General features: G+C 49.2%; 1 protein-coding gene across 1 annotated transcript in view; it reads left to right on the top strand.

Moving 5' to 3' along the window:
• The window catches only part of LOC146208715 (epoxide hydrolase 1-like), a 72122-nt gene that overhangs the window by 18247 nt on the left and 31393 nt on the right, over nucleotides 1-22482 (top strand). The window contains exons 2-3 of the mRNA XM_084595939.1: nucleotides 8309-8450; nucleotides 16560-16858. Of these exons, the coding sequence (XP_084452065.1) occupies nucleotides 8309-8450; nucleotides 16560-16858 (441 nt within the window). The remainder of the gene's footprint in view (nucleotides 1-8308; nucleotides 8451-16559; nucleotides 16859-22482) is intronic.

Below are 22482 nucleotides of genomic sequence, written 5' to 3'. Positions count from 1 at the left end.
GACATGCCTTGTTTATCTCGACGACGTGATAATGTTTTCACCGACGTTCACGGAACACCTGCGCCGCCTGAGAACTGTTCTCGAAGCCGTCCGATCCGCCAACCTTTCTCTCAAGCCGCAAAAGTGCCACTTCGGGTTCATCGAATTGAAGTTTCTTGGGCACATCGTGAGTGCTGATGGCATCCGAGCTGACCCTGAGAAACTTGCTGCCGTTGCTGCCTTTCCCGTCCCCGCCCACAAAAAAGCAGTCCGACGGATTTTGGGGCTGTGCTCCTATTATCGTCGCTTTATCAAAAACTTTGCACAGATGGTCAGCCCTCTGACTCTCCTGACTGGAGATGACGCATCATTTTCCTGGGGCGCCGAGCAGCAGATGGCTTTCGACGAGTTACGACGCCGGCTCCAGTCACCCCCGATCCTGGCACATTTCGACGATGATGCCGACACAGAGTTACACACGGATGCGAGCAACGTCGGCCTTGGTGCCGTTCTAGTTCAGCACCAAGACGGGGTCGAGAAAGTAATTGCCTACGCCAGCCGTGCACTTTCCCGTGCTGAGTGTAACTATTCCAACACTGAAAAAGATTGTTTGGCAGTAGTATGGGCCGCTGCCAAGTTCCGCCCGTACCTTTATGACCGACCGTTTCGTGTCATCACTGACCATCACTCGTTGTGTTGGCTGAAAAACTTAAAGGATCCTTGTGGCCGCTTAGCACGTTGGGCATTGCGCCTGCAGGAGTTCGATTTCGATAAGTCTGGCCGGAAGCACACCGATGCTGATAGCCTGTCCCGCGCGCCCGTCGGCCCTCCTTCGTCAGATGCCACCGACGACGATAGCTTCCTCGGAGCAGTCACTACGTCCGATGTCACCTCCAAACAGCCTGCCGACGACGAGCTGCAACTGATTATTGACCATCTTGAAGGTGGGCATCCTACAATACCCCGGTATCTTACTCGGGGGTTGTTGTCGTATTGCCTCCGCAATGGGGTGCTTTATAAGAAAAATTCTACGTCGAGTGCAAAAACATACCTGCTAGTCATACCGGCTGATCTAAAGCACGAAATCCTTCTGGCCTGCCACGACGAACCAACTTCAGGGCATCTTGGCTTTACACGCACCCTAAACCGAGTCCGGCAGAACTATTACTGGCCACATCTTTCTCCGAGCGTTAGACGTTACGTACAGACTTGTCGACAATGCCAGCGGCGAAAAAAAAACCCACGCTCAAGCCATCTGGTATGTTACAATCTATTGAACCATCCCTCACACCCTTCGAGCAAGTGGGCATGGACCTTTTAGGCCCATTTCCTTTATCCTCGAACGTACACAAGTGGATCGTAGTCGCCACAGACTACTTAACACGCTACGCTGAAACGAAGGCCCTTGCCCGAGGTACTGCCGGCGAAGTTGCTCGATTCTTTATGAACGACATTGTGCTCAGACACGGTGCACCGTCGACCATCATTACTGACCGAGGAAAGGCGTCTACAGCTCGGCTACCTCGGGACACCTTAACTCTCAGCCATACCGAGCATCGCATAACAACAGCGTATCACCCTCAGACAAATGGATTAGCGGAACGACTAAACAAAACTTTGGCGGACATGATCTCAATGTACATCGACGTCGAACATAAAATGTGGGACGAGATCCTGCCGTATGTCACCTTCGCCTACAATACGGCGCCGCAGGAAACCACGTAGTTTACGCCGTTCCGTCTCGTATATGGCAGAGAGGCCCGCACGATGTTGGACGCGATGCTCCCGTGCGGGGAAGAAGCGGTCGAACCCGATGCCGCCCATTTCGCAGAACAGGCCGAGCAAACCCGTCAGCTGGCCCGCTTGCAGATCAAGGAGCAGCATGCCACCGACGCTCGACACTATAACCTCCGGCACAGGGAAGTCCACTACGAACCAGGGGACCAAGTGTGGGTGTGGACCCCCGTGCACCACAAAGGCTTGAGCGAGAAACTACTCCACCGCTATTTCGGACCCTATAAAGTCCTGCGCCGCTTAAACAGCGTTAATGATGGAACTGTGACCGTCAGTGTTCGACGCCAGCGGCCTGAAATTGTGCATGTGGTGCGCTTAAAGCCGTACTTTTCGCGTGACTGAGCGCTTCCTGCAAGTGAAACCTTGCGTTATTGTACAGTTCACCTCACGCCTAATTTTTTTTCTCCTCTCACCTTGTCATCGGGACAATGTTTTCCTTCACGGGGGGGGGGGGGGGGAGGGGGGGGGGGATAATGCCACGTGCCTAGCGCCACGCGACAGCGTTTGGTGCCGACGACGACGAAGCGGTTGTTGTTGGCACAAGCGGCGCGCTGGTGCTGGACTCTGGGATCGGAACGACAAGCCGACCTTATTCTCTGGTCCTCGGCTACGTGTACCTTCACGGCTCCCTGTGACTTCAATCGTGACGATATAATATATATATATATATATATATATATATATATATATATATATATATATATATATATATATATATATATATATATATATATATATATATATATATATATAATATATAATATATATAATACGTAGAGGCGATAGGCACAAGGATTGGCCAGGTCGTACCTGCATGCCTTTCGTAACGCTGCAAACAGCTTCTATGGTGATGCATCGCAAATTAGCACAAAGGGTTTTCCAGGGTCATATACCTGTGCTGTGCCAAAGCCGTAGCAGACACCAGGAACTCTGTTTTGCCGAAACGCGCGTTCCTGGCCAGCACCCCGCATATGCATCCATGGTGTCTTGGCTCCAAGTAGCTAATTCAGTGGATGAAGTACAGACGAGAGTTTCGGCAGAAATTGCAGTAGAGTTTAGGAGTCCCAGGTAACTTTGCAGTGATTTCACATCACTAGGCCTTGATGCTTTCACCGCGGCCTCAGTGTTCTCACTGTCAGCATGAAAACTAGCTGACACGACAATGTAGACCAGGTATTCAACCTGCGGATCCATGAAACGGCACTTGTCGTCCTTCGGGTTTAGTCCGGCTTGTTTCAAGCGACGCAGTATTCGGGTTAAGTTCTCAAGGTGGTCCTCACCATTGTGCAACGTCGCCAGGATGCCATCAAGCTACAGACCATGTGCCGTAGTACTTCCCAGTCAAAAAAAGCTACAAATCCGTGTCAAAAATAGGACAAAGTATTCTGTTGTTGTGTCGTACACGTCAGATTTTTCTGTACTTTTGTAGTATTTCCTATAGTGGGTTTCTGTTTCTGTAGTTTTGTAGTACTTTTCAGTTGTAAGTACAGAAGATGTTAGGGTTACTACAGAAAATTTTGTTGTCAGAACAGGTTTCTTGTCAAAAACCGCAGAGAAATTCTGTTGTAACAACAGATAATGTTCTGTAATTCCGACTGGTTTGCATCTAGTTGTCCTTCCTCTGGAAAAATCAACAGTGCCAACGTAATTCCGAAAGGAAGGCAAGTGTGTTAATACAACCTCTTCGGCATGATAATGGTCAGAAGCTTCGAGGATACTTGTTTTGGTTTATGGGGCTTAATATCCCAAAGCGACACAGGCTATGAGAGGTGCCGTAGTGGAGGGCTCCGGAAAATTTGACAACCTGGGTTCTCTAACGTGCACTGACATCACGCAGCAAACAAGCGCTTCAAGGATGCGTCGTCTAGGTTAATTTGCAGGTAGTCATCTTTGAGCTGAAGCTTGGTGGACTTTCATTCACGCATTCATTCCGGAAAAAGATGCTGTACGCGTGGTATCGGGTAGTTCGTGGGCACAGTCACTGGGTTCCCAGTGACCATGAAGCCATCACAGATTCGAGTCAGCTGCGCTTGAGAATAAGCAGAATGGGTGCAGATCACTATGCTATCCTTACCGGTTTCAATACTCGATCCTGTACGTTCGATACGAAGCAGTCCCGCGTTCAGGCGATCGTTCAGCGAGAACGGAACAGGCAGAGCTTGAGAACTTTGCTTTGGCGTTGTCTTGGATGGCGAGTTTCGTGGCTACTCCTCTGCAGGTTCCAAGCTCGTCATCGAATGCACTCGACTGCTAGCCACTACATCCTGAAACGACGAAACGGCGTTTACTTTCTTAAATTACACTGTTCCAAGCCAAGGCCTTTCATCCAACCGCGCCACATGAGTGACGGGTGACCGCTAGAAGCAACGCACGACCACACCTCGTCGCATGTGCGGTTCTTGAGATGAGCAGACTTCCATGAACAGGAGACAGCTCATCCGAGTAGTCCTTCAGCATTCCTCTTCAGAAGAATGTTCTTCAGAAGAGACGACGGGAAGTACTGGCTGTGATACTTATTTCCAAAAATGATGAATACACTTGTCCCCGTGTCCATCTCCATTAGAAGCGAAGTTCAGTGGTGACTTCCACACGTAACGGCTGAGTCAATTCTGCGCTGCATTCCAGAGTGCAATGTAATGCATTGCATTGCAAACGGGCACTGTGGCATAACCCTTTGTCGCAGAACGTTTTGAATGGGGTCAAATGATTCGTCGTTTTGTGCTTTACACTTTGCTATGCAAACTTGGAATGGGAGCAGTTAGGGATAATGGTAGATGGAGAATACCTCAGTAATCTGCGATTTGCTGATGACAATGCCTTGCTAAGCAACTCGGGGGATGAACTGCAAATAATGATTGATGACCTAGACAGTAAAAGGTAGGCTTGAAAATCAATATGCAGAAGACTAAGGTAATATTCAACAGCCTCGGGAAGGAACAGCAGTTTACATTAGGTAGCGAAACACTGGAAGTAGTAAGCGAATATGTCTACTTAGGACAGGTAGTAACCGCAGATCCGGACCATGAAAAGGAAATAACAAGAAGAATAAGATTGGGATGGAGCGCATTTGGCAAGCACTCGCAGATTATGACTAGCAGCTTACCGGTATCTCTCAAGAGGAAAGTATACAACAGTTGCATCTTGCCTGTACTCACCTATGGGGCTGAAACGTGGAGGCTAACCAAGAGGGTTCTACTTGAGGACAACACAGAGGGCTATGGAACGAAAAATGGTAGGGGTAACATTAAGAGATAGAAAGCGTGCAGAGTGGGTCAGAGAAATAACTCAAGTTACCGACATTCTAGTGGAAATTAAGAAGAAATGGACATGGGCAGGACATGTTGTTCGAAGAGAGGATAACCGATGGTCGCTTAGGGTAACAAACTGGATTCCAAGGGAAGGAAAGCGTAGCAGGGGGCGGCAGAAAGTTAGGTGGGCGGATGAGATTAAGAAGTTCGCAGGGGTCAAGTGGATGCAGCTAGCACAAAACCGGGTTAAGTGGAGAAATATGGGAGAGGCCTTTGCCCTGCAGTGGGCATAATCATGCTGATGATGATGATGATGATGATGCAAACTTGGCGCGCAGCTTTGTTTCGGATATAACGAAGGAGTATACCAGGATATAGCGAAGTTCGCGATAGTGCAGAATATAAGTATTTGCAAGTCAGCGCACTTGAATTCTTCTAAATAACAGCTAGGGTACATATTTGCGCCCACCCGGTGCAAAGGGGAAAGCCACAGCATCACCATCATTATCAGATGCTGCACATAGTCTGCCCCTGACGGGTGTAAGTTGTAAAGCAGTGTGTAGCCCACCACTTGTAAAGAAGCGTGTTTGGTAGCGAAGCGTGTATTTCACGCTGCGGGATTGTAGCTTCATCTTGTCGAAGAAGGGGACCAGTAGGCTTGATAAGTAACGTTAACTTGAATTGGTTTATTAGCGATGGGGCCGAAACAATTTAAACTGAGGGACAGAACCAATACAGGATAGCGAAAGAGTTGGTTCGTGACATGCTCGGAGTCGCGAGCGCCGAGATGCGACCGGATGGCGGTCGTCTCTCCGGAAGCAACACGGCAATAAAGGCACAAAGACACCATTTCTACCAGCTGTGGCAGAACAAAGCAAGTTTGCTGATCGTGTCCGATAAACGCAGTCGCTTTCACGTGTGCTTGGCCGACGACTACCCAAGGTTTCTCCGCTGGCGCTGGTTTCAATTAGAGGCTCTCCTAACAATGGGTTCGAAAAGAATGGGGCGGGAGGGGGGGGGGGGGGGGGGGAAGAGGAGGATGCCTTCGGCAGCGTCCTTAGCTGCCATTTCGGCTTTATAGGCAACTCGTTACTGGAATGCTAGGACAGTTTATGCAACAACGGAATAAACACAGTAGAATTCCAGAGCTCATGCTCTATAATCGATTGGTGCCTCGGCGTCGGCTCATTCTCTTATTTTTTCCCCTGAACAGTAAACAGGGCATACCAAACAAGCCGGAGGCATCGGAATTATTGGGCTTACGATTTGGTCTGTTCGTTAGGTTTTTATTTCGATAATCATAAAAGCCTTAAAAGCGGACTATACTTTCTGTCACGGAGGAAAGGAGCGCTTTCTCATTTCAGCCACTTCGCGCTGTGGGCTGCGAAGGTGGCGCACATGTAGCCATGTTTACCTGAAAGTGAGGGGCTCTTTGTGGAAAAACCTCTTACACGCTCAGAAGACGCCTAAAAGTTTTGCTCCGGGAGAAAGGAGACAGCCAACTCAACAAGCAAGAAAAAAGTGTGCGAAAAAGCGTTACGGCGCTCGGCCAACGGGAGGGTCGAACGCTGAAGGAAAGCGCCGGAGAGGAGGCGGGCGGCAATCTTCACAAGTTGGCGCTACTTTTAGTTTGTGGAAGTGTTTTAGTGAGCCGCATGTTTGATCTCGTGCTGTGCAGTAAACTAAACATAGCCGTCTTCATGAAGTTGTATTGCGAAGTTCCAACTGTAAAACATGCTCGCGTAGTGCAATTGAACATTGTCGTCTTCATGAAGATCCGTAAAAAAGAGTTAAATGTTAGGTCAGTCGGTGTTCAGACTTCACAGGCATATTTTTAGCGCGAAATTATGCCTATAATGTTTCATCTGCGCCGCTCCTTCATTTAACCTAGGTAAATACGCCATACTCATACGCCATCTCGCTGAAGACGGAGACCACAGCCGTGCAAGACAGGCTGCCGAGACTTCCGGCCGAAAAGAAGCCAGATTAGCCCGCTGCTGAGAATCTTACCAAGGTCGAAGTGGCACAAGGTCGAAGTGGCAGCAGCGAATGCGGCCGATGGTTATAACGCTTTTAAACTTGGTTCAGTGATAGGTAAGCGAACCTCTAGGTAAAGAGATGTAGGCATACCACATTACTTAAGTCTTAAGATATTGAGAACACGCAACCCTTATTCTCAGATATAGCGAACATATAACCTCGGCTATAACGAAGATGCATGCATCTTCGTCATAACCTATGTTCGGAAACTTCGAGCTGCTTAACGTTTTCCCAACATGTTTGGCGACTTTTGGCCCAACGCTAGGTCACGGCAATGGCGCCCTTTCGGCGGGGCGATATCCGGCATTTGAACTCCGCTGAAACTGACTGAAACATGCTGTTTGGTATGGTTCTACTTGCAAAAGTTTAGAGTTTCGAAAGTGCTCGAGTGTTTCCACGAAATGAAAATTGGTTGGCTTTCAGGAAAGGAAAGGCGCACTAGTAACACTAGTAAGGCAAAAACCTTACTTGGATGGCTATGTTTGCGAGAACGTCTCAGCAAAATGTGGAAAGAAAAACTGAAACAAAACATAGAAGCAAAATATGAATGCGATATGTAACATCATTAAGATGAGACTGGAAGTTATGGATGTGTATGTAAATCATGTCGCGTGAGTCATTATAGTTTAGTCATGAATCAAAATCACTTGTCATAAGCCAGCCAGATGGGAGATCCAATGTGAATGGCTATGAAGTCCATGACTTGTCTAAGTCAGCCATAACCATGATTAGTCTCTAGTCATGACTCTGTAACGTGCTGATTAGGCGCCGCAAAGAGCAGCCAACGCACATGCTTTCGCATTTCTCCAACATAGATCTCTGTAATGCTCTCAAAGGTTTTTGTCCCACTTGTCGGCTCGAAGCCTTGTTATAAACCAGCCTCCAGCTTAACTAGCAGAGGATGTTAGATTTGAAGCTATATGTATGATACCACCGTTAACGCTGCACAAAGAACAGTTGCTTAAGTTTTGATACGGAATCACGACGGTAGTTTTCTGACGCGTTTCTTTCAATCCTTGGTGTCGTCATTTTGTCGGAACGGGCTCTGTAACGATCAAAGCAGAAGGCTGGGCTAGTTGGTTGGAATCCATTTGAAGTTTAAGAATAGTGCTAGTCTTAAACTTCAAATGTATAACGATACTGCGTAAAATAATTAGAGTGATAACAGTTCGTTTCGGAAGCAGCAGTCCTGAAGAACATTCGTGGATGCTTTGGGTGTTATTTCGGCTTCCTCTTTACAAATGCAGATGTGCTCGTGCCGGCGGGTGTTCAGTTGCTTCCTGGTGGGCGGCATAGTTGCCGCCGTGCTTGTGGGCTTCCTCAACCAGGCACCTGAGCCGCTGAAGGTCAACACCACCGGTTACTGGGGGCCCGCTAGCATCAAGAACGGTGAGTCTGCTGCCTAGGTTACGCCGCTAAGACTCGACTGACGACACACTCTGCGCGCTTTACGACACGACACGAAGAGGAGCACGCGAGAGATGACCACAAATGCAGGAAAACCTTGCGACACTGCGAAGGCCGCGCGGCGCATCGAGGTTCATTCCCGGCAACCACGCGTTGTGCACAAGTGACTCCCACTCATCCTCCCCCTTAGCAACAGCGACCGCTTGACTGGAATTTTTTCAGCATAAATGAAACCAAACTTCAAAAGTGCCTGGTTTCCGTCCGTAAAATCGTGTTAAAAAGTATCGGGCCATTGTGAAGGAGGCGGGAGCGACCGCGCTCCGCTTTCGCGGCGATGCCATCCTTGACGCTCGCTTACGTTCACTTGCGACGAGGATAAAGAGGGCAAGGGAAGAACGCTCCCTCACTCATGGGCGCAGCCTTGAATATAAAGCTCATGAAAACCCAGTACAGCATTCACTATGCCGGCTGAACGCCTGCGTTACGCCCGCCGCCCGACGGCACTTTGTGCGAGTAAATTAGTAAATTGTGTGTCCAGCTGCACAAGGCACTTCAGGCTGGAAAATTGTAGCGACTTTTCATTACGGTTTTATTTTCACATTCAGCCATCGTTCATTATGGGTTTCATGTTTGGTATACATTTGCAGCAGAAGAGGTTAATACAATCTTGGTTGCATATCTCTAAGACGTCAGGAACGCATGAGTGGCTTAATGACCTGGCCGTATGAAAAATATTTGTTTCTATTTTCATGCATACTTTTAATATGTTATTGAAACCAATTTTTATGCCGCAGCGCCAGTGCCATATACGCGTAGCAAAATTACCTACGCCATTGCTGTATCAAATGTAGCTAAAGATATGCTTCATGCTCTTTTTCTTTAAGGAATATTTCACTAGACGTTTAGTTGTTTCGAGTTGCAGATTTTCTATTAAACGTGATGAAACACACGTGAGCATTGTCGATTTATTTGAGGTATAAAGCGAAGTATCTAGCTCGTAAATATGTCTGTTTGCATGCATACTTTCGGATCGAAAGGGAAACTGTCATTATGACGAGTGTCATGCGCCTCGACAATGTCCTGAAGGTGCCGTAGCAATGATACGTCTAAGCGTAAAGTCAAGCTTCTGTCTTCAGGAAAGCTATGCCTGTAGCAAGGAGAGCGTCGTTTTTTTGGTCCCATTTATCATGATGATTACGAGATGATGAATCTCGCTCACCAGAGGCCACTTGCAATTTTCTGCATCAAGAAAATAAGCCACCTACACCTTAGCAACATTAGCTTCTATAGTGTTCTGGACTAAGTGTGCCAGTGTGACAGCTCATGTTTATTATTCTGACTCTCATCGGTCATGAATAAATCAAGAACACATAAGCTGCATGGCGTCACTTGCTTCTTTGGACGTTGGTTCTGACTACCACAAATACATCATGTGAATGTCTAGCATGCGCCTCTCACTGGATATGGCCGAGCTCATGTTTTTCGTTTATAAGACATGAGGCACACATACGTTTTTTTTTTTTTAACAGGATCTGTAGAAAGTCATTTTCGCGGAGATGCGCGTTCGACCAGCTTGCATTCTAACTGAAAGATTTCCCGTGAGCTTCGTGACAATAACAACTGGCAGCATAACGCTTTTATGGCGATACAACGCAGTCATCTCGCGGCCGCGGTCCCTTGTATGCAACTTTCACTTGCGGGATTGATGGATGGACTAAACTTTAATGTCCTGCAGAAAAGGCGATCTACCCGCCCCCCGACACGCAGGTCAGGGGGCTGATGCCGCCGCCTCACATGCAGGCTGAGAGGTCTTGGATCCCAGCAGCCTCTTCAGCCAGTTGGACGAGTAGGAGCTGGAGCTCAGGGTCCGAGCGGCGCAGCAGGGTCTCCCAGGTGTCTCTACTGCCTATATTGTGCGTCCCCTTGGGAGAATACGGGCATTCCCATATTATGTGGTCGAGGATCTCTCTCGCCCCATAAAGATTGCACTTATCACTCCTGGCCTCAGGGAACATGTGGTTAGCCATAACCGAGTGCAGATATGTATAAGTTTGCAGTCGCCTCCACGCCACTGCTTGTCTGCTGTTTCATTTAGGGTCTGGCGGGGGTACCAGTCTACGATCCAATCTATAGTGCAGCGTGATCTCTCCATATTTTAGCAAGCCCTCTCCGCTCCCTCGATCATCAAGTCCATGGCTCTGTAGCGGCTCGGCGGTAGAGATCTCGAGCCAGCTTGTGGGTCGCCTCGTTTCCGGGGACGGCTTCGTGCGCAAGAGTCCAAATTATTTCAGTTTTCCTATCCAACTTTCCCTGGCTGCTAAGAGCGAGATCCTGCCCTTGGTAAAATTTTTTATGGCAGTTTTGCTGTCACTAATGACAAACTTCGCTTCCGTTTCGACGCAAGCTAACGCGATCGCAGTTTCCTCGGCTAATTCTATGCTCCGCCCGCGCAAAGTGGCAGCTGTCACGGGATTGCCCCGGCCGCTGACGACCGTTGCCACTGTGAAACTGCCACCACCTCCCGCCGCGTCTACATAGGCCACCTCATGTTCCGAAATTTCGCCGAATCTAATTTTTAATGCTTCGGCTCGTTTCTTCCTCATGTCTTTGTTATATTCCGGGTGCATGTTTTTTGGCAGGGGGGGAATCATCAGATTTGTCTAACTTCCCTATCTACCTCCATCTTGACCGTGGGACCCCTATCCGGATTTATTCCAACTTTCGCCAAAATAACTCTTCCTATCTTCGTGGTGCTAAGTCTCAATTTGGGAGGTTCGCACCGCTTCCGCCAGTTCTCCCTATGTGTTGTGTACCACTAGAGCCATCAGTCTCTATGCGGATGTGCACATGGGCAGTCCCAGCGCTCTTTTTACGCATTTTCTCATTAGAGACTCAATCTTTCCCTTTCCCACCGCTTTCAAATCTAGATACGGCGTTGCGTAGCTCACTCGGCTGAAGATGTACGCCTTTATCAGTTTCATCAATGTTTTTTCCTTTAATCCTCAGCCCCTGCTGGCCACCCGCCTAATTAGGTTCAGGGTCTGCATCGCGTGATTCTCCAGTCTCTTGATGGTCTCGCCATTATGTCCGTGTGAGTGGATAATCAAGCCCAAGATTATGATTTGCTCGACTATTGGTACCTCGTTACCCGCCACTTAATTTTGATCTCCGACGGTGCCTTGCATCTTAAGTGCTTCGGATTGTATACATAAACAATTCTGATTTCTGCGGCGAGCACGCTAGGCCTCTCTCTGCCGCGTAATCGACTATGGTGTCGGTGGCGACTTGGAGCAGGTTTTCGCTTCGACGCACGAACCACTTCCCCGGTTGACCCAAAGGGTGATATCATTCGCATATATACTAAATTTGAATCCTTCGAGCTTTGCCAATTGCTCGGGGAGTTCCCTCATAGCCACGTTGAAGAGTAGGGGGGACAGATCTGATTCCTGGGGCGTGCCCTTACTCCCTAGCTCTATTGCGGGGGATTCCAGCGTTTGGAACTTCATGCTGGCCGTTCTACCCGTCAGAAAGTCCCTGATGTAGCGATATGTCCTGGTACTTACATTATTATTGTTCAGCCCTTCCAGAACCGCCTCATGTTTTACGCTGTCGAAAGCCTTCGTGAGGCCGAGCCCCAATATTGCTTTCGCATCTTCAGGCTTTGACTCTATTATGTCATGTTTGATTTGGAACATGACGTCCTGCGTACACAAGTGAGGTCGGAACCTGACCATCTCATGTGGCCACAGGTAGCCCTGCTCCATGGAACTGATCAGTCTGGTTCGAACGACGTGCTCCATCAATTTCCCCACGCATGAAGTTAAGAAAATTGGTCGTAAATTTGCCAGTTGAGGAGGCTTCTCTGGTTTCGGTATTAAAATAATGCTTGCCGTCTTCCACTGTTGGGAGCTCGCCTTTTCCCCAACATTCCTGCATTTATTCCGTTAGATAACTAATGGAGTCATCGTCTAGGTTCCTGAGCATTTTGTTCGTTACCCCGTCAGGGCCTGGAGCCGACTTCGTTTTAAGTCTTACAATCTTCGCCCTCACTTCCGCTTCTGTGATGGGGGCGTCCAGCGCCTCGTTAGGCGCTCCACCATAGTCAGGAAGTGGGGTTCGTGAAGTTTCCCCCACATACGTCTCAATTAATCTGGTCATGAAATAATCATCGTTCCCTTCGAACGCGTGCCTCACTTTTGCCAATCTTATACCAGATTGCGTTTTCGAGTTGTCTGGGTCCAACAAGTGCCGGAGGAAGCTTCACGTCTTGGAGAGGTTCATGCTCCCCTCCATTTCGTCACACTTGTTGTTGCAATTTTGTTCGCATAATTTGAAAGTATGATCTTCGATTTCCTTATTATGTCGTGCAATCCTTCTTCTGAGGTTGCGGTTCCATTTCTGCTTTTTGAGACGACGCTCAGAGGAAGCTAAGCACTTGCGGGAGTAACTGTGGCGTTGCTGCGACGTGAAATTGCGGTGCAGTTCGCTTGCACCTCAATCTTCTCTTTTGAAACTGGCACACACTGATATGAAACAATATTCTGCATTCCTCAAAAGGTGACTAGCGGCGGGTGTTTTACAAGGAAGTGATAAAGGGGTTTTAAGTATATTGTCTGGGCAGGAAAGGCACACGATTACTAATTCACTCTTTTACATTCTCAGCGTAGTTATACTAAAGAAGCACGAAGCTGATCCGAAATGTGCAGTCATATTTTAATAGAGACCCTGATATGCATATACTTTTGAAACATTTTCTGCAAGAACGTCGAATATGAACCCTCTCTGAACCACGCATTCATATTCGAAATTGCGGCTCCTTGCCGGAAATCTTAAAGGACAGTAATTGGCCCTGAATAACAATGTAGCTTAGTACTCCACAAGAATGCACTAAATTGAGTCAAGGATACATGTTTCAGTCTTGTGCCTTCAGTACAAACGGCAACACACTGAAAATAAGTATCCCCGCCGGTCTACCACATTACATCCGCTAAATATTTATCAAGATATTACGAATATATTAAAATATATTCGTAATTCGATATTCGATATTACGAATATATCGAAATATTGCATCTGTTAGGTTGCATTAAAACCGGGCAGCGTCTCGCCCTGGCCACAGAATTTACTGAAACAAAACGCCGTCGGGCGGCGGCCATAAGGCAGGAGTTCAGCCGACAAAGTGAGCGTTGCACTGGGGTTTCATAAGTCCTGTTATCATGGGACGCCCGTTATGAGAGAGCATGCTTCTGTCGACATGTTCTCGTCACATATAGTGAGCGTCGGCGGCGCGCGAACGGCGGTGGCAGCGTCTCGATACCGGAGCGCAGCATCTCCTGCCTCCTTTATAACTGTCTGAAGGGTTTTGACCAAACCCGTACGTTATCTCGCAAATATTTCGCAGTAGGTGTCACCTTCGACTCAGAGAGGAACTAGAATTCTAGTTTAAGCCGATTGGACTATTCAATTAAAATAAGCACTCCAACTGAAACCAGCTGGAGAATCAGCTTGAAGCGCTCAGTGGGAATCCATCGAGTTTCATTTGAACCAACTGTGATTCTAATTGGTTCCATTTCTTCAGAACGCAAACTTTCTGAAGCACGACGTCTCAGCTCCATATACAGCACGTTTGGTAGCAATAGTTTTGAGCCGATTTATGTACGATCAAAAGCAGTCATCTCTTTTTGCTGGATCAACGCCTCTGGTTGGATTGAGCGCGCCGCATTGACTTACGCTGCTAATGGTATGGTTTGCTTCATGGCCGCAGCAGCCGTATTTGTATGGAAGTGAATTACAAAAACGACCCTGTGCTGTGCGATGGTAGCGGCTGTTAAAGAGCCCCAGGTAGCCCAGAGCCCTGTAAGCGCTCTTGCTACCGAAGATGTTTAGTATACTGAGGGTCTTGCAGTCTAGTTTGTTCATGGTTGAAGGTAGGAGACACGGCGCGGGGACAAAAACGAATTGCAAAGGAACGAACACAACACCACAGGCGCAGTCAGCCAGTTCTTCATGCGAGTGGAAACGCAGGCTGTGAAAGCGGGAACCAATTAAGGCACGTCACCGCGTTCATGCACAGGTAAAAGAGAGTTAAAAACAAAGAAAACCCTGCATCGAAGTTATGGGAGGACAGAATGGAATGACAGACTGTATGCTATTAAGCAGATTCCTTTCAGCTGCTGTGTTCTGCCTCCCGGCGAAGCCTTGCACTTTAGGTATTTTCAGGTTTCACAGCAATTTACGTTGCGTACATGTGCCAAATTTTCTGCCATCAGAGTTCAGTCTCTCTGCTTAGCACGCATGTTCCGCCCCGGTTCCATCTTTTTCATTGTCTCTGGTGCGACCACTATCCCCTTCCTGACCCTACTCTCCTTTCCAGGTGTTACTCGCTAGTTTCTCGGTGGCTCCTCATCCTCTATTTTTTTCCCAATATTATTGGAAGGGGAAACTAGCCTCGGCTGGTGTTTGTCGTGTTAGATCTCAGCTTTAGGCTGCCTTCTAGGCGCCCGTTTGCCTGCCCTCACTCCGCTGCTTCTCGCTCTAGCGCGGCTTTCGTCCGTAGTCGCTCGGCTGGGCGCATGTATACACAATAAAGCAAGCAAAAATACGCCGACATCTCATTCTGCTCACCATCGGATAACCTCTCCGACATCTGTCCGTCCTTGTCCGTGCACAAGTTTCTTGTGCGTGTTTTCTATTCTTAGCGTTCACCTTGACACTACATCTGCGAAAAGCGGATCATTTGGGAGCTGAGACGAAATAGAAAGTTGAGGTAATGGTATCGCTAATCACATGTAGAGAGGTTTCACAAACTGCAAACTTCGGTGCGTCGACAGCTTTGCCGCTCGCGCATACGCCTGAAGCTTACCGACACTGCCATTCACTTCAAAACTGCGGTCTTGCAGACTTTTCCGATCGCGACATCAGGTGTTTAAATCGAGAGGCGTAAGGAACAGTATCTTAGTTTTGAGTTCAAATTTCCCGGCTATAAATGCATTTTTTTTTTCTGCGGGACAGGCATTAGGTAACATAAGCTAGAGCGAGCCGCACAGTTTTTATTCAGGGAAGGGATTGCGTTCAGTTGTCATCATCGGTGTGGCTTTAATGCAGCTTTATACCTTACGCCTTATAGGAATCACCTGCCGCGGTGGTGCAACGATTAGGGCGCTCGGTGTCTGTGTCCTAATATACGGGATCGTATCCCGCTTGGTTGGTTGGTTGGTTCGCAGGAAGGGAAAGGCGCAGTATCTGTCACATTTGCTCTGTGGACACCTGAACCGCGCCGTAAGGGAAGGGAGGAAGGTGGGAGTGAAAGTGGAAAGAGAGAAATGGGAGCCGTAGAGGGCTACGGAGTAATTTCGACCACCTGGGGATCTTTAACGTGCGCTGACATCGCACAGCACACGGACGCCACTTCGTTTCGCCTCCATCGAAACGCAGCCGCCGAGGTTGGGTTCGAACCCGGGAACTCCGGCACAGTAGTCTGGCGTCTTACCACTGCGCCACCCCGGCGGGGCCGTATCCCGGACGCGGTGGCCGCTTTTCGATGGAGGTGAAAAGCAAGGCGCCCTTATGCTGTGCGTGAACATGGTACAATTGGTCTAATTTGCCGGAGCCCTCCACTACGGCGTCTCTCATACCCTAAGTCGCTTTGGGACATTAAACCACATAAACCAAACCAAACTAATCCAAACCTATAGAAATGTAAACCGTTTCCCTTGCTTTTATGAGTTCACTTCCTACATTTGCGCAGAATTGTTCTTACACTAATGACTATCAAAAATGGCTACCGTCCTTCGCCCTCAACGCAGCCTCCCACCACTACCACTCTAAGAATTCAGACACCCTGCACTTTGAACTCAAATTGCTGAGGAAATCTCTGTAGCTGGTATGTGAAAAAGCGGGGAGTAGTGGCAGAGGGTGAAGTACGCAATGACGTATCATGGATGTATCATGGATGTATCATGGATATATTCATGGATCATGTTTGGCGGTCGCGTTTGCGCGAACGGAGCCCGCGGCTATCGATTTCAATAGAAAGAAGATGTAGTGCGCTTCTGAGAGCCTGCTTGCGGGATTTTCTGACCTGCGTCGCAGTGCGCGCTGCTCCCGAGGACGATCCTACCATCTCCCGCTTCACCGTGCACGCGCCGGAAGAAGCCCTCGCGGACTTGCGCCGCCGGCTGGCGGCCACGCGGTTCGTGGAGCCGCTGCGCGACAGTCGCTTCGAGTACGGCTTCAATGCGCACCAGCTGCGCCGTGTGGTCGACCACTGGAAGGACCGCTTCGACTGGCGCGCGCAGGAGCAGCGCCTCAACGCCTACGAGCACTACCACACCACCATCGAGGGCATCCGGGTCCACTTCATGTACGCTAGGCCGAAGCCAGCGCCCAAGGTAAGCTTTGGATCATCTGCGCGAGGCTAACTTTATCGGCCAAGTTTGAGGAGTGCTCTGCGGTTACGGACCGTGTGCTGCTGATTCTGGGAACGCGGGATCGAATCCCAGTGCCGGATTCCGAGTTTAGGTGGAGACGAGACTTAATTGACGCCCGTGAGTTGTACGATGTCAGTGCACCTTAAAAATCCAGGTGGTCGGAATGTAAAGGCCCGCTTAACCGTGCTGCACGAATCTGCTTGCGTCTGTGTGTAGCATGTCAGGCTCTGAATGCAAGGGCACTTGGAGGGTTCGATTCCCCTCACCCTCACATAACTGAGAAGCCCGAATTGGCAACTCCTGCGTCGCGTGCCATCGCACAACTTTACGAGCGATGCACTACTCGGTCGTGTCAGCTACTACCTGGCAGAGCCATGCCTTGGAGAGCGGTGCTGTCGCATTAAATATATACATTAAATATAAGGTCGTTTAAACATATCCGGACAATGTACTGAAGGGATGGATGGCGATATTTTACTGAAATCCCCTCTGAAATGGGCGGGTGGCGGGCGCCACCAAGCCGTCAAATTTTACGGCAGCGTGTCGTTCAGGCGTTGCAAGGTGTCGCGACGGGGTATCGTTCTCATGTGCAGATATGTCAACTAGATAACTTATCAAAAACGGCAGCTCGGTGGTATTTTTAAAGCACTTTTGCTTTTCTACTACTTGTTGTTGAGGTGCAATATCTCCGATGTAATATTAATAAACAGGCCATTGTCATCAGTGTCAATATACCACCCTCCTGGCTTTTCTGTCGAATTGTTGCACACCCTCAACGATTATTTGAACAAACAAAACATCAATTTGTCTAATCTAGTTTTGATTAGCGATTTTAACGCTCCTGGCATCGATTGGCCCACACTTTCTTTCTCTGCTCGGGAAGCCAGTGTTTGCCGTGAGCTTATAAGCATTTCTCTGTTCTTCAACCTGAAACAAATAGTTGAAGATACTGTTGTGACGCATGAACACATGCTTATCTACCGAGATACCGGCTAAGCCACTGTTAACGACAGTAGCTGCGGTGACGTGGCTAGCCAACGGCTATAAATACTACTAACCTTTAATAAAGCTTGTTCGTTCTTCGCCAACCACTTCTCGATTCACTTCAGTGGCGACGAGGCTGCCCACAGCCGGGCACTGTCTGCTCCATGGCGGCCCACGCCGGACCGCCGGGTTTCGACGAAACGGAAGACAGTTGGGAAGCCTATCAGGTGCGTCTGGAATCCTATTTTGAAGCTTACGGAATCGATGACTCGAAGAAACGACGGGCTCTTCTAACGGCAGCTTTAAGTACAGCAACAGTCGGCATAATAACGGGACGTTGCGCGCCGGTCAAGATTCAAGAGCTAGCCTACGAGCAGCTGGTTCTGCTGCTGACTGAGCATTTCGCGCCGCAAGGCAATGAAATTGCGGAGTCGTACAAGTTCTTCACAAGACGCCAGCGTCCGGACGAAACAATGAAGGACTTTATTGCCGAAATTCGGAAGCAAGCCTGTAGGTGCAACTTTGGCGATGCAAGGGACAGGATGTTACGAGACAGACTTGTTTGCGGTCTGCGTGATACCGGCGTTCAGCGGAAACTCTTGTCAAAAGCTTCGCTAACGCTGAAAGAAGCCGAGGATATAGCGTTAGCTGCAGAGATGGCAGCCCTTAACGTGGACCACATGGATAAGACAAAGGATCATGGCAATATTAATGCCGTGAGGAGCAAGCAGCAGGGCCAACCGTATTGCCACAAAACTCGTACGCACACGGCATCTAAACCAAGCCCAGGTGACGCTTGCCCGTGTTGCGGTAGCACTGAGCACAAGGCAGGGAAGTGCAAGTTTCGCCGGGCGGAGTGTTTTCGCTGCCGACGGAAAGGGCACCTAGCTAAAATGTGCGCGTTGAAACAACCAGGAGTGGCACTTTGTGAAGAGCATTCCTCGTCAAGTGACGGCAACGAGCTTTGTCTACTTAGTTTGTACACTGCGTCTGTTAACTTGACCACGCCCATTATTCGCACATTTCGTTGGAGCGGGATTCCGATCAAGATGCAAGTAGACACAGGCTCGCCGGTCTCCATCATTACGTGGAAAACCTACTGCAAGCATCGGCATGCCTGGCCTGCGCTACTCAAGACGTCTTTGCAATTGTCCTGCTTCCTGGGCAAGCTCCCCGTGAAGGGCCAGCTCAAGCTCCCTGTCTCGTACGCGGGAAAAACCTTGGAAGCGACGCTGACCGTGCTGCAGTGCGCTGGCCCGGACTTGTGCGGACGTGACATCATCAGCGCATTTGAGCATAGCGGAAGACCCGTCCTCAGCATTGCCAGCGATGCAACCTCTGGTGAGCAAGATTTGTCGCACCAACCTTCCGTTAGCGCACTGTTAGAAGAGTTCAGTGATTTGTTTACGCCAGGTCTAGGGCGCATTAACGGTCCCGCAGTTCATCTGCGGTTGCATGAAAATGCGAAACCGCGTTTCTGCAAAGCTCGTTCTGTGCCATATGCAATGCGGGAGCAAGTGTCTAAGGAAATAGACCGGCTTGTTAAAGATGGCATTCTCTCGCCTATCGACAGTGCGGATTGGGCCACGCCTCTGGTTCCCGTGGTCAAGAAGAATGGTTCCATTCGGTTGTGTGGTGATTTTAAGGTGACCGCAAACTCTGCATGCGTTACGGAGCAGTACCCATTGCCGAAAATACGGGATATTTTCGCCAACCTAAACGGCGGGGAAGTCTTCAGCACTATCGACTTGAAAGATGCTTACAATCAGTTGCCGCTTGATGAGGAAACCAGGAAGCTTTTGGTCGTAAACACCCCGAAAGGCCTGTTTTGCTTCAATCGACTTCCGTTTGGTGTAGCCTCTGCTCCTGCAATTTTTCAGAGACGTATGGAAGGCATCCTGCAAGGCATTCCGGGCGTTCAGGTTTACCTGGACGACGTAGTGGTCGCGGAAAAACACGGGAACTCTGACACACTGCGTGAAGTTTTCAGGCGTTTCCGGCAGCATGGTGTGAAGTTGCATCCCCAGAAATGCAAGTTTCGGCAAGCAGAAGTTGAATTTCTGGGGCATCGTATAAGCGCGGACGGGTTGTTACCTAAGGCAGATAACACTGCCGCCATAGCAAAGATGCCGAAGCCAACGTGCGTTGCGGAACTGCGGGCATTCTTGGGGTTTGTAACCTATTACCACGCATTTCTTGGAAATTTGGCTATGGTTCTGGAGCCGCTGCATGAATTACTAAGAAAGAACGCACGCTGGAAGTGGGGGGCGAGACAAGATAACGCTTTCCGGACAACGAAGCGGCTGCTAGAGGAAGCAAAGTTCTTGGCACACTACGATCCAAGTAAGCCCCTTTTCTTGGAAACCGATGCATCTTCGTGTGGCGTTGGCGCCGTACTATACCACAGAGTAAATGGGCAAGATCTACCAATCGGGTTCCGATCGCGAACTCTTTCAGCTGCTGAGCGCAATTACGCGCAGATTGAAAGAGAGGCATTGGCGGTAGTATTTGGTGTTACAAAGTTCCGGGAATATCTGCTCGGGAATCAGTTCACACTCGTCACTGATCACAGACCTCTCGTGAGCCTTTTCAGCCCCGACAAGCCCGTTCCAGCCATGGCCGCAGCACGGATTCAGCGTTGGTCTCTCCTGCTGAGCGCCTACAACTACAAAATTCAGTACAAACCAGGGAAGGCACTGATTCCTGCCGACACCCTTAGCCGTTTGCCTGTGCGGGAGAAGCAAAACGCTAAGATTGCAGAAGATGATGCGCGTGAGTACGTTCTTCTAACAGATCACCTAAATTCTGGTCCGGTCTCAGCGATTGATTTGGCAAAGATGACGGGCAGTGATAGCGACCTCGCGCAAGTCCGCCAATACATTCACAATGGCTGGCCACGATACTGGCAGCCCAGTCAGGAGCCATTACGCGCATATATGCACAGGAAGGACGAACTGACTTGCAGCCATGGAATTGTATACTGGGGTCATCGTGTGGTAATTCCGACGGCTGCGAGGCTACCAATGCTGCGTATGCTGCATGACGCGCATCAAGGTATAACGGCCATGAAGAACTTGGCTCGGTCTGTATTCTGGTATCCAGGACTCGATCGGGACATTGAGAAGCTTGTCAACGCGTGTCCAACATGCATAGAATGCGGCAGCATGCCCGCGGCCCAACAACCCGTTCCTTGGCCGAAAACGGAAGAGCCCTGGTCTAGAATCCATGTCGATTTTGCGGGGCCCTTGGAAGGTCACATGTTGATGGTTGTGGTCGATTCTCATACGAAATGGATCGAGGTTGCTGCTATGAAGACTGCCACTTCAATGAAAACAATTGAAGCACTGCAGACAATGTTCAGCCGATTCGGCTTGCCAAGGACTCTCGTGACTGATAACGGGCCGCAGTTTAGTAGCGAGGAGTTCAGGGCATATATGATGCGCAATGGCATCATTCATTTGCGGACAGCTCCTTACAAGCCGCAGTCTAACGGCCTGGCGGAAAGGGCGGTACGTACTGTGAAGCAAGGACTAAGCAAGAACACGCACGGTAGTCTGCAAGCACGCCTGGACCACATTCTGTCTCATTATCGGCGTACCCCCCATCTAAACGGGAAAACCCCGGCCTCCATGCTTCTCGGTTACGAGCCGCGCTGTTTACTGCACAATATCGTGTCACGACCTTTTCCCTCTGCAGGTGCTTGCAACAACGGCAAACCGCTGCGCAAGGAAATCTGGTTCAAGAACTACGGAGCAGGTGACAAGTGGAGACCAGGTGTGATAGAGTCCACCGAGGGCTCGCGCATGACAACCGTAAAGACCGCAGATGGGGAGCAACATCGCCGCCACCTGGACCAGCTAAAGACCAGGAGAACCAGTGTGGAAGGAGCGGAGGTTAAACCCGAGGCCCCCACGGAGGCATCAATGGCTGAAGACAGCCCAAGCGTATCGGGAGAGCCGCAGTCTCAAGGGCACGGCAACAGCGCGAGCCAGTGTCAAGCGGGCGCTGACATGCAAACGCCGTCAGGCTCACAAGCTGAGGACAGTACAAACGAGGCACCGGTGACTGGCGGCGCTGGAGTGACACTGCGTAGGTCAAAAAGGAACACCCGACGCCCCGACCGCTTCACTCCTTAAGAGGGGAGAATTGTTGTGACGCATGAACACATGCTTATCTACCGAGATACCGGCTAAGCCACTGTTAACGACAGTAGCTGCGGTGACGTGGCTAGCCAACGGCTATAAATACTACTAACCTTTAATAAAGCTTGTTCGTTCTTCGCCAACCACTTCTCGATTCACTTCAGATACAAGGGGCGATTCGCTTCAATCTGATTTGTATGGCATCCAGTGTTTATAGGAAGGGTTATGAATGCGACGTTTTCGATGGTATTTCTTACTACAAGTCATTAGTTGCCTCGTTCGATATTATTGTTCCTCTTACGCGTTACACTTTCACTACATGCTGATGACGTTGTTATCACTGATTGTCTTGCAGATGCCTTCTTAGTCATAGGGGTGACATCGACATTTGTCTTCTACCTTGAAAACGTCGTTAAAAACTGCATACACTGTTTTGTTCTTTTCAAAACAAAGAAAAAA

This window comes from Amblyomma maculatum, chromosome 1, assembly GCF_055883805.1.
Source record: "Amblyomma maculatum isolate TAMU_Amacu chromosome 1, ASM5588380v1, whole genome shotgun sequence".
NCBI lineage: Eukaryota > Metazoa > Arthropoda > Arachnida > Ixodida > Ixodidae > Amblyomma > Amblyomma maculatum.
The sequence above is the reverse complement of the archived record's forward strand: the minus strand, read 5'-3'. Positions and strand labels throughout refer to the sequence as shown.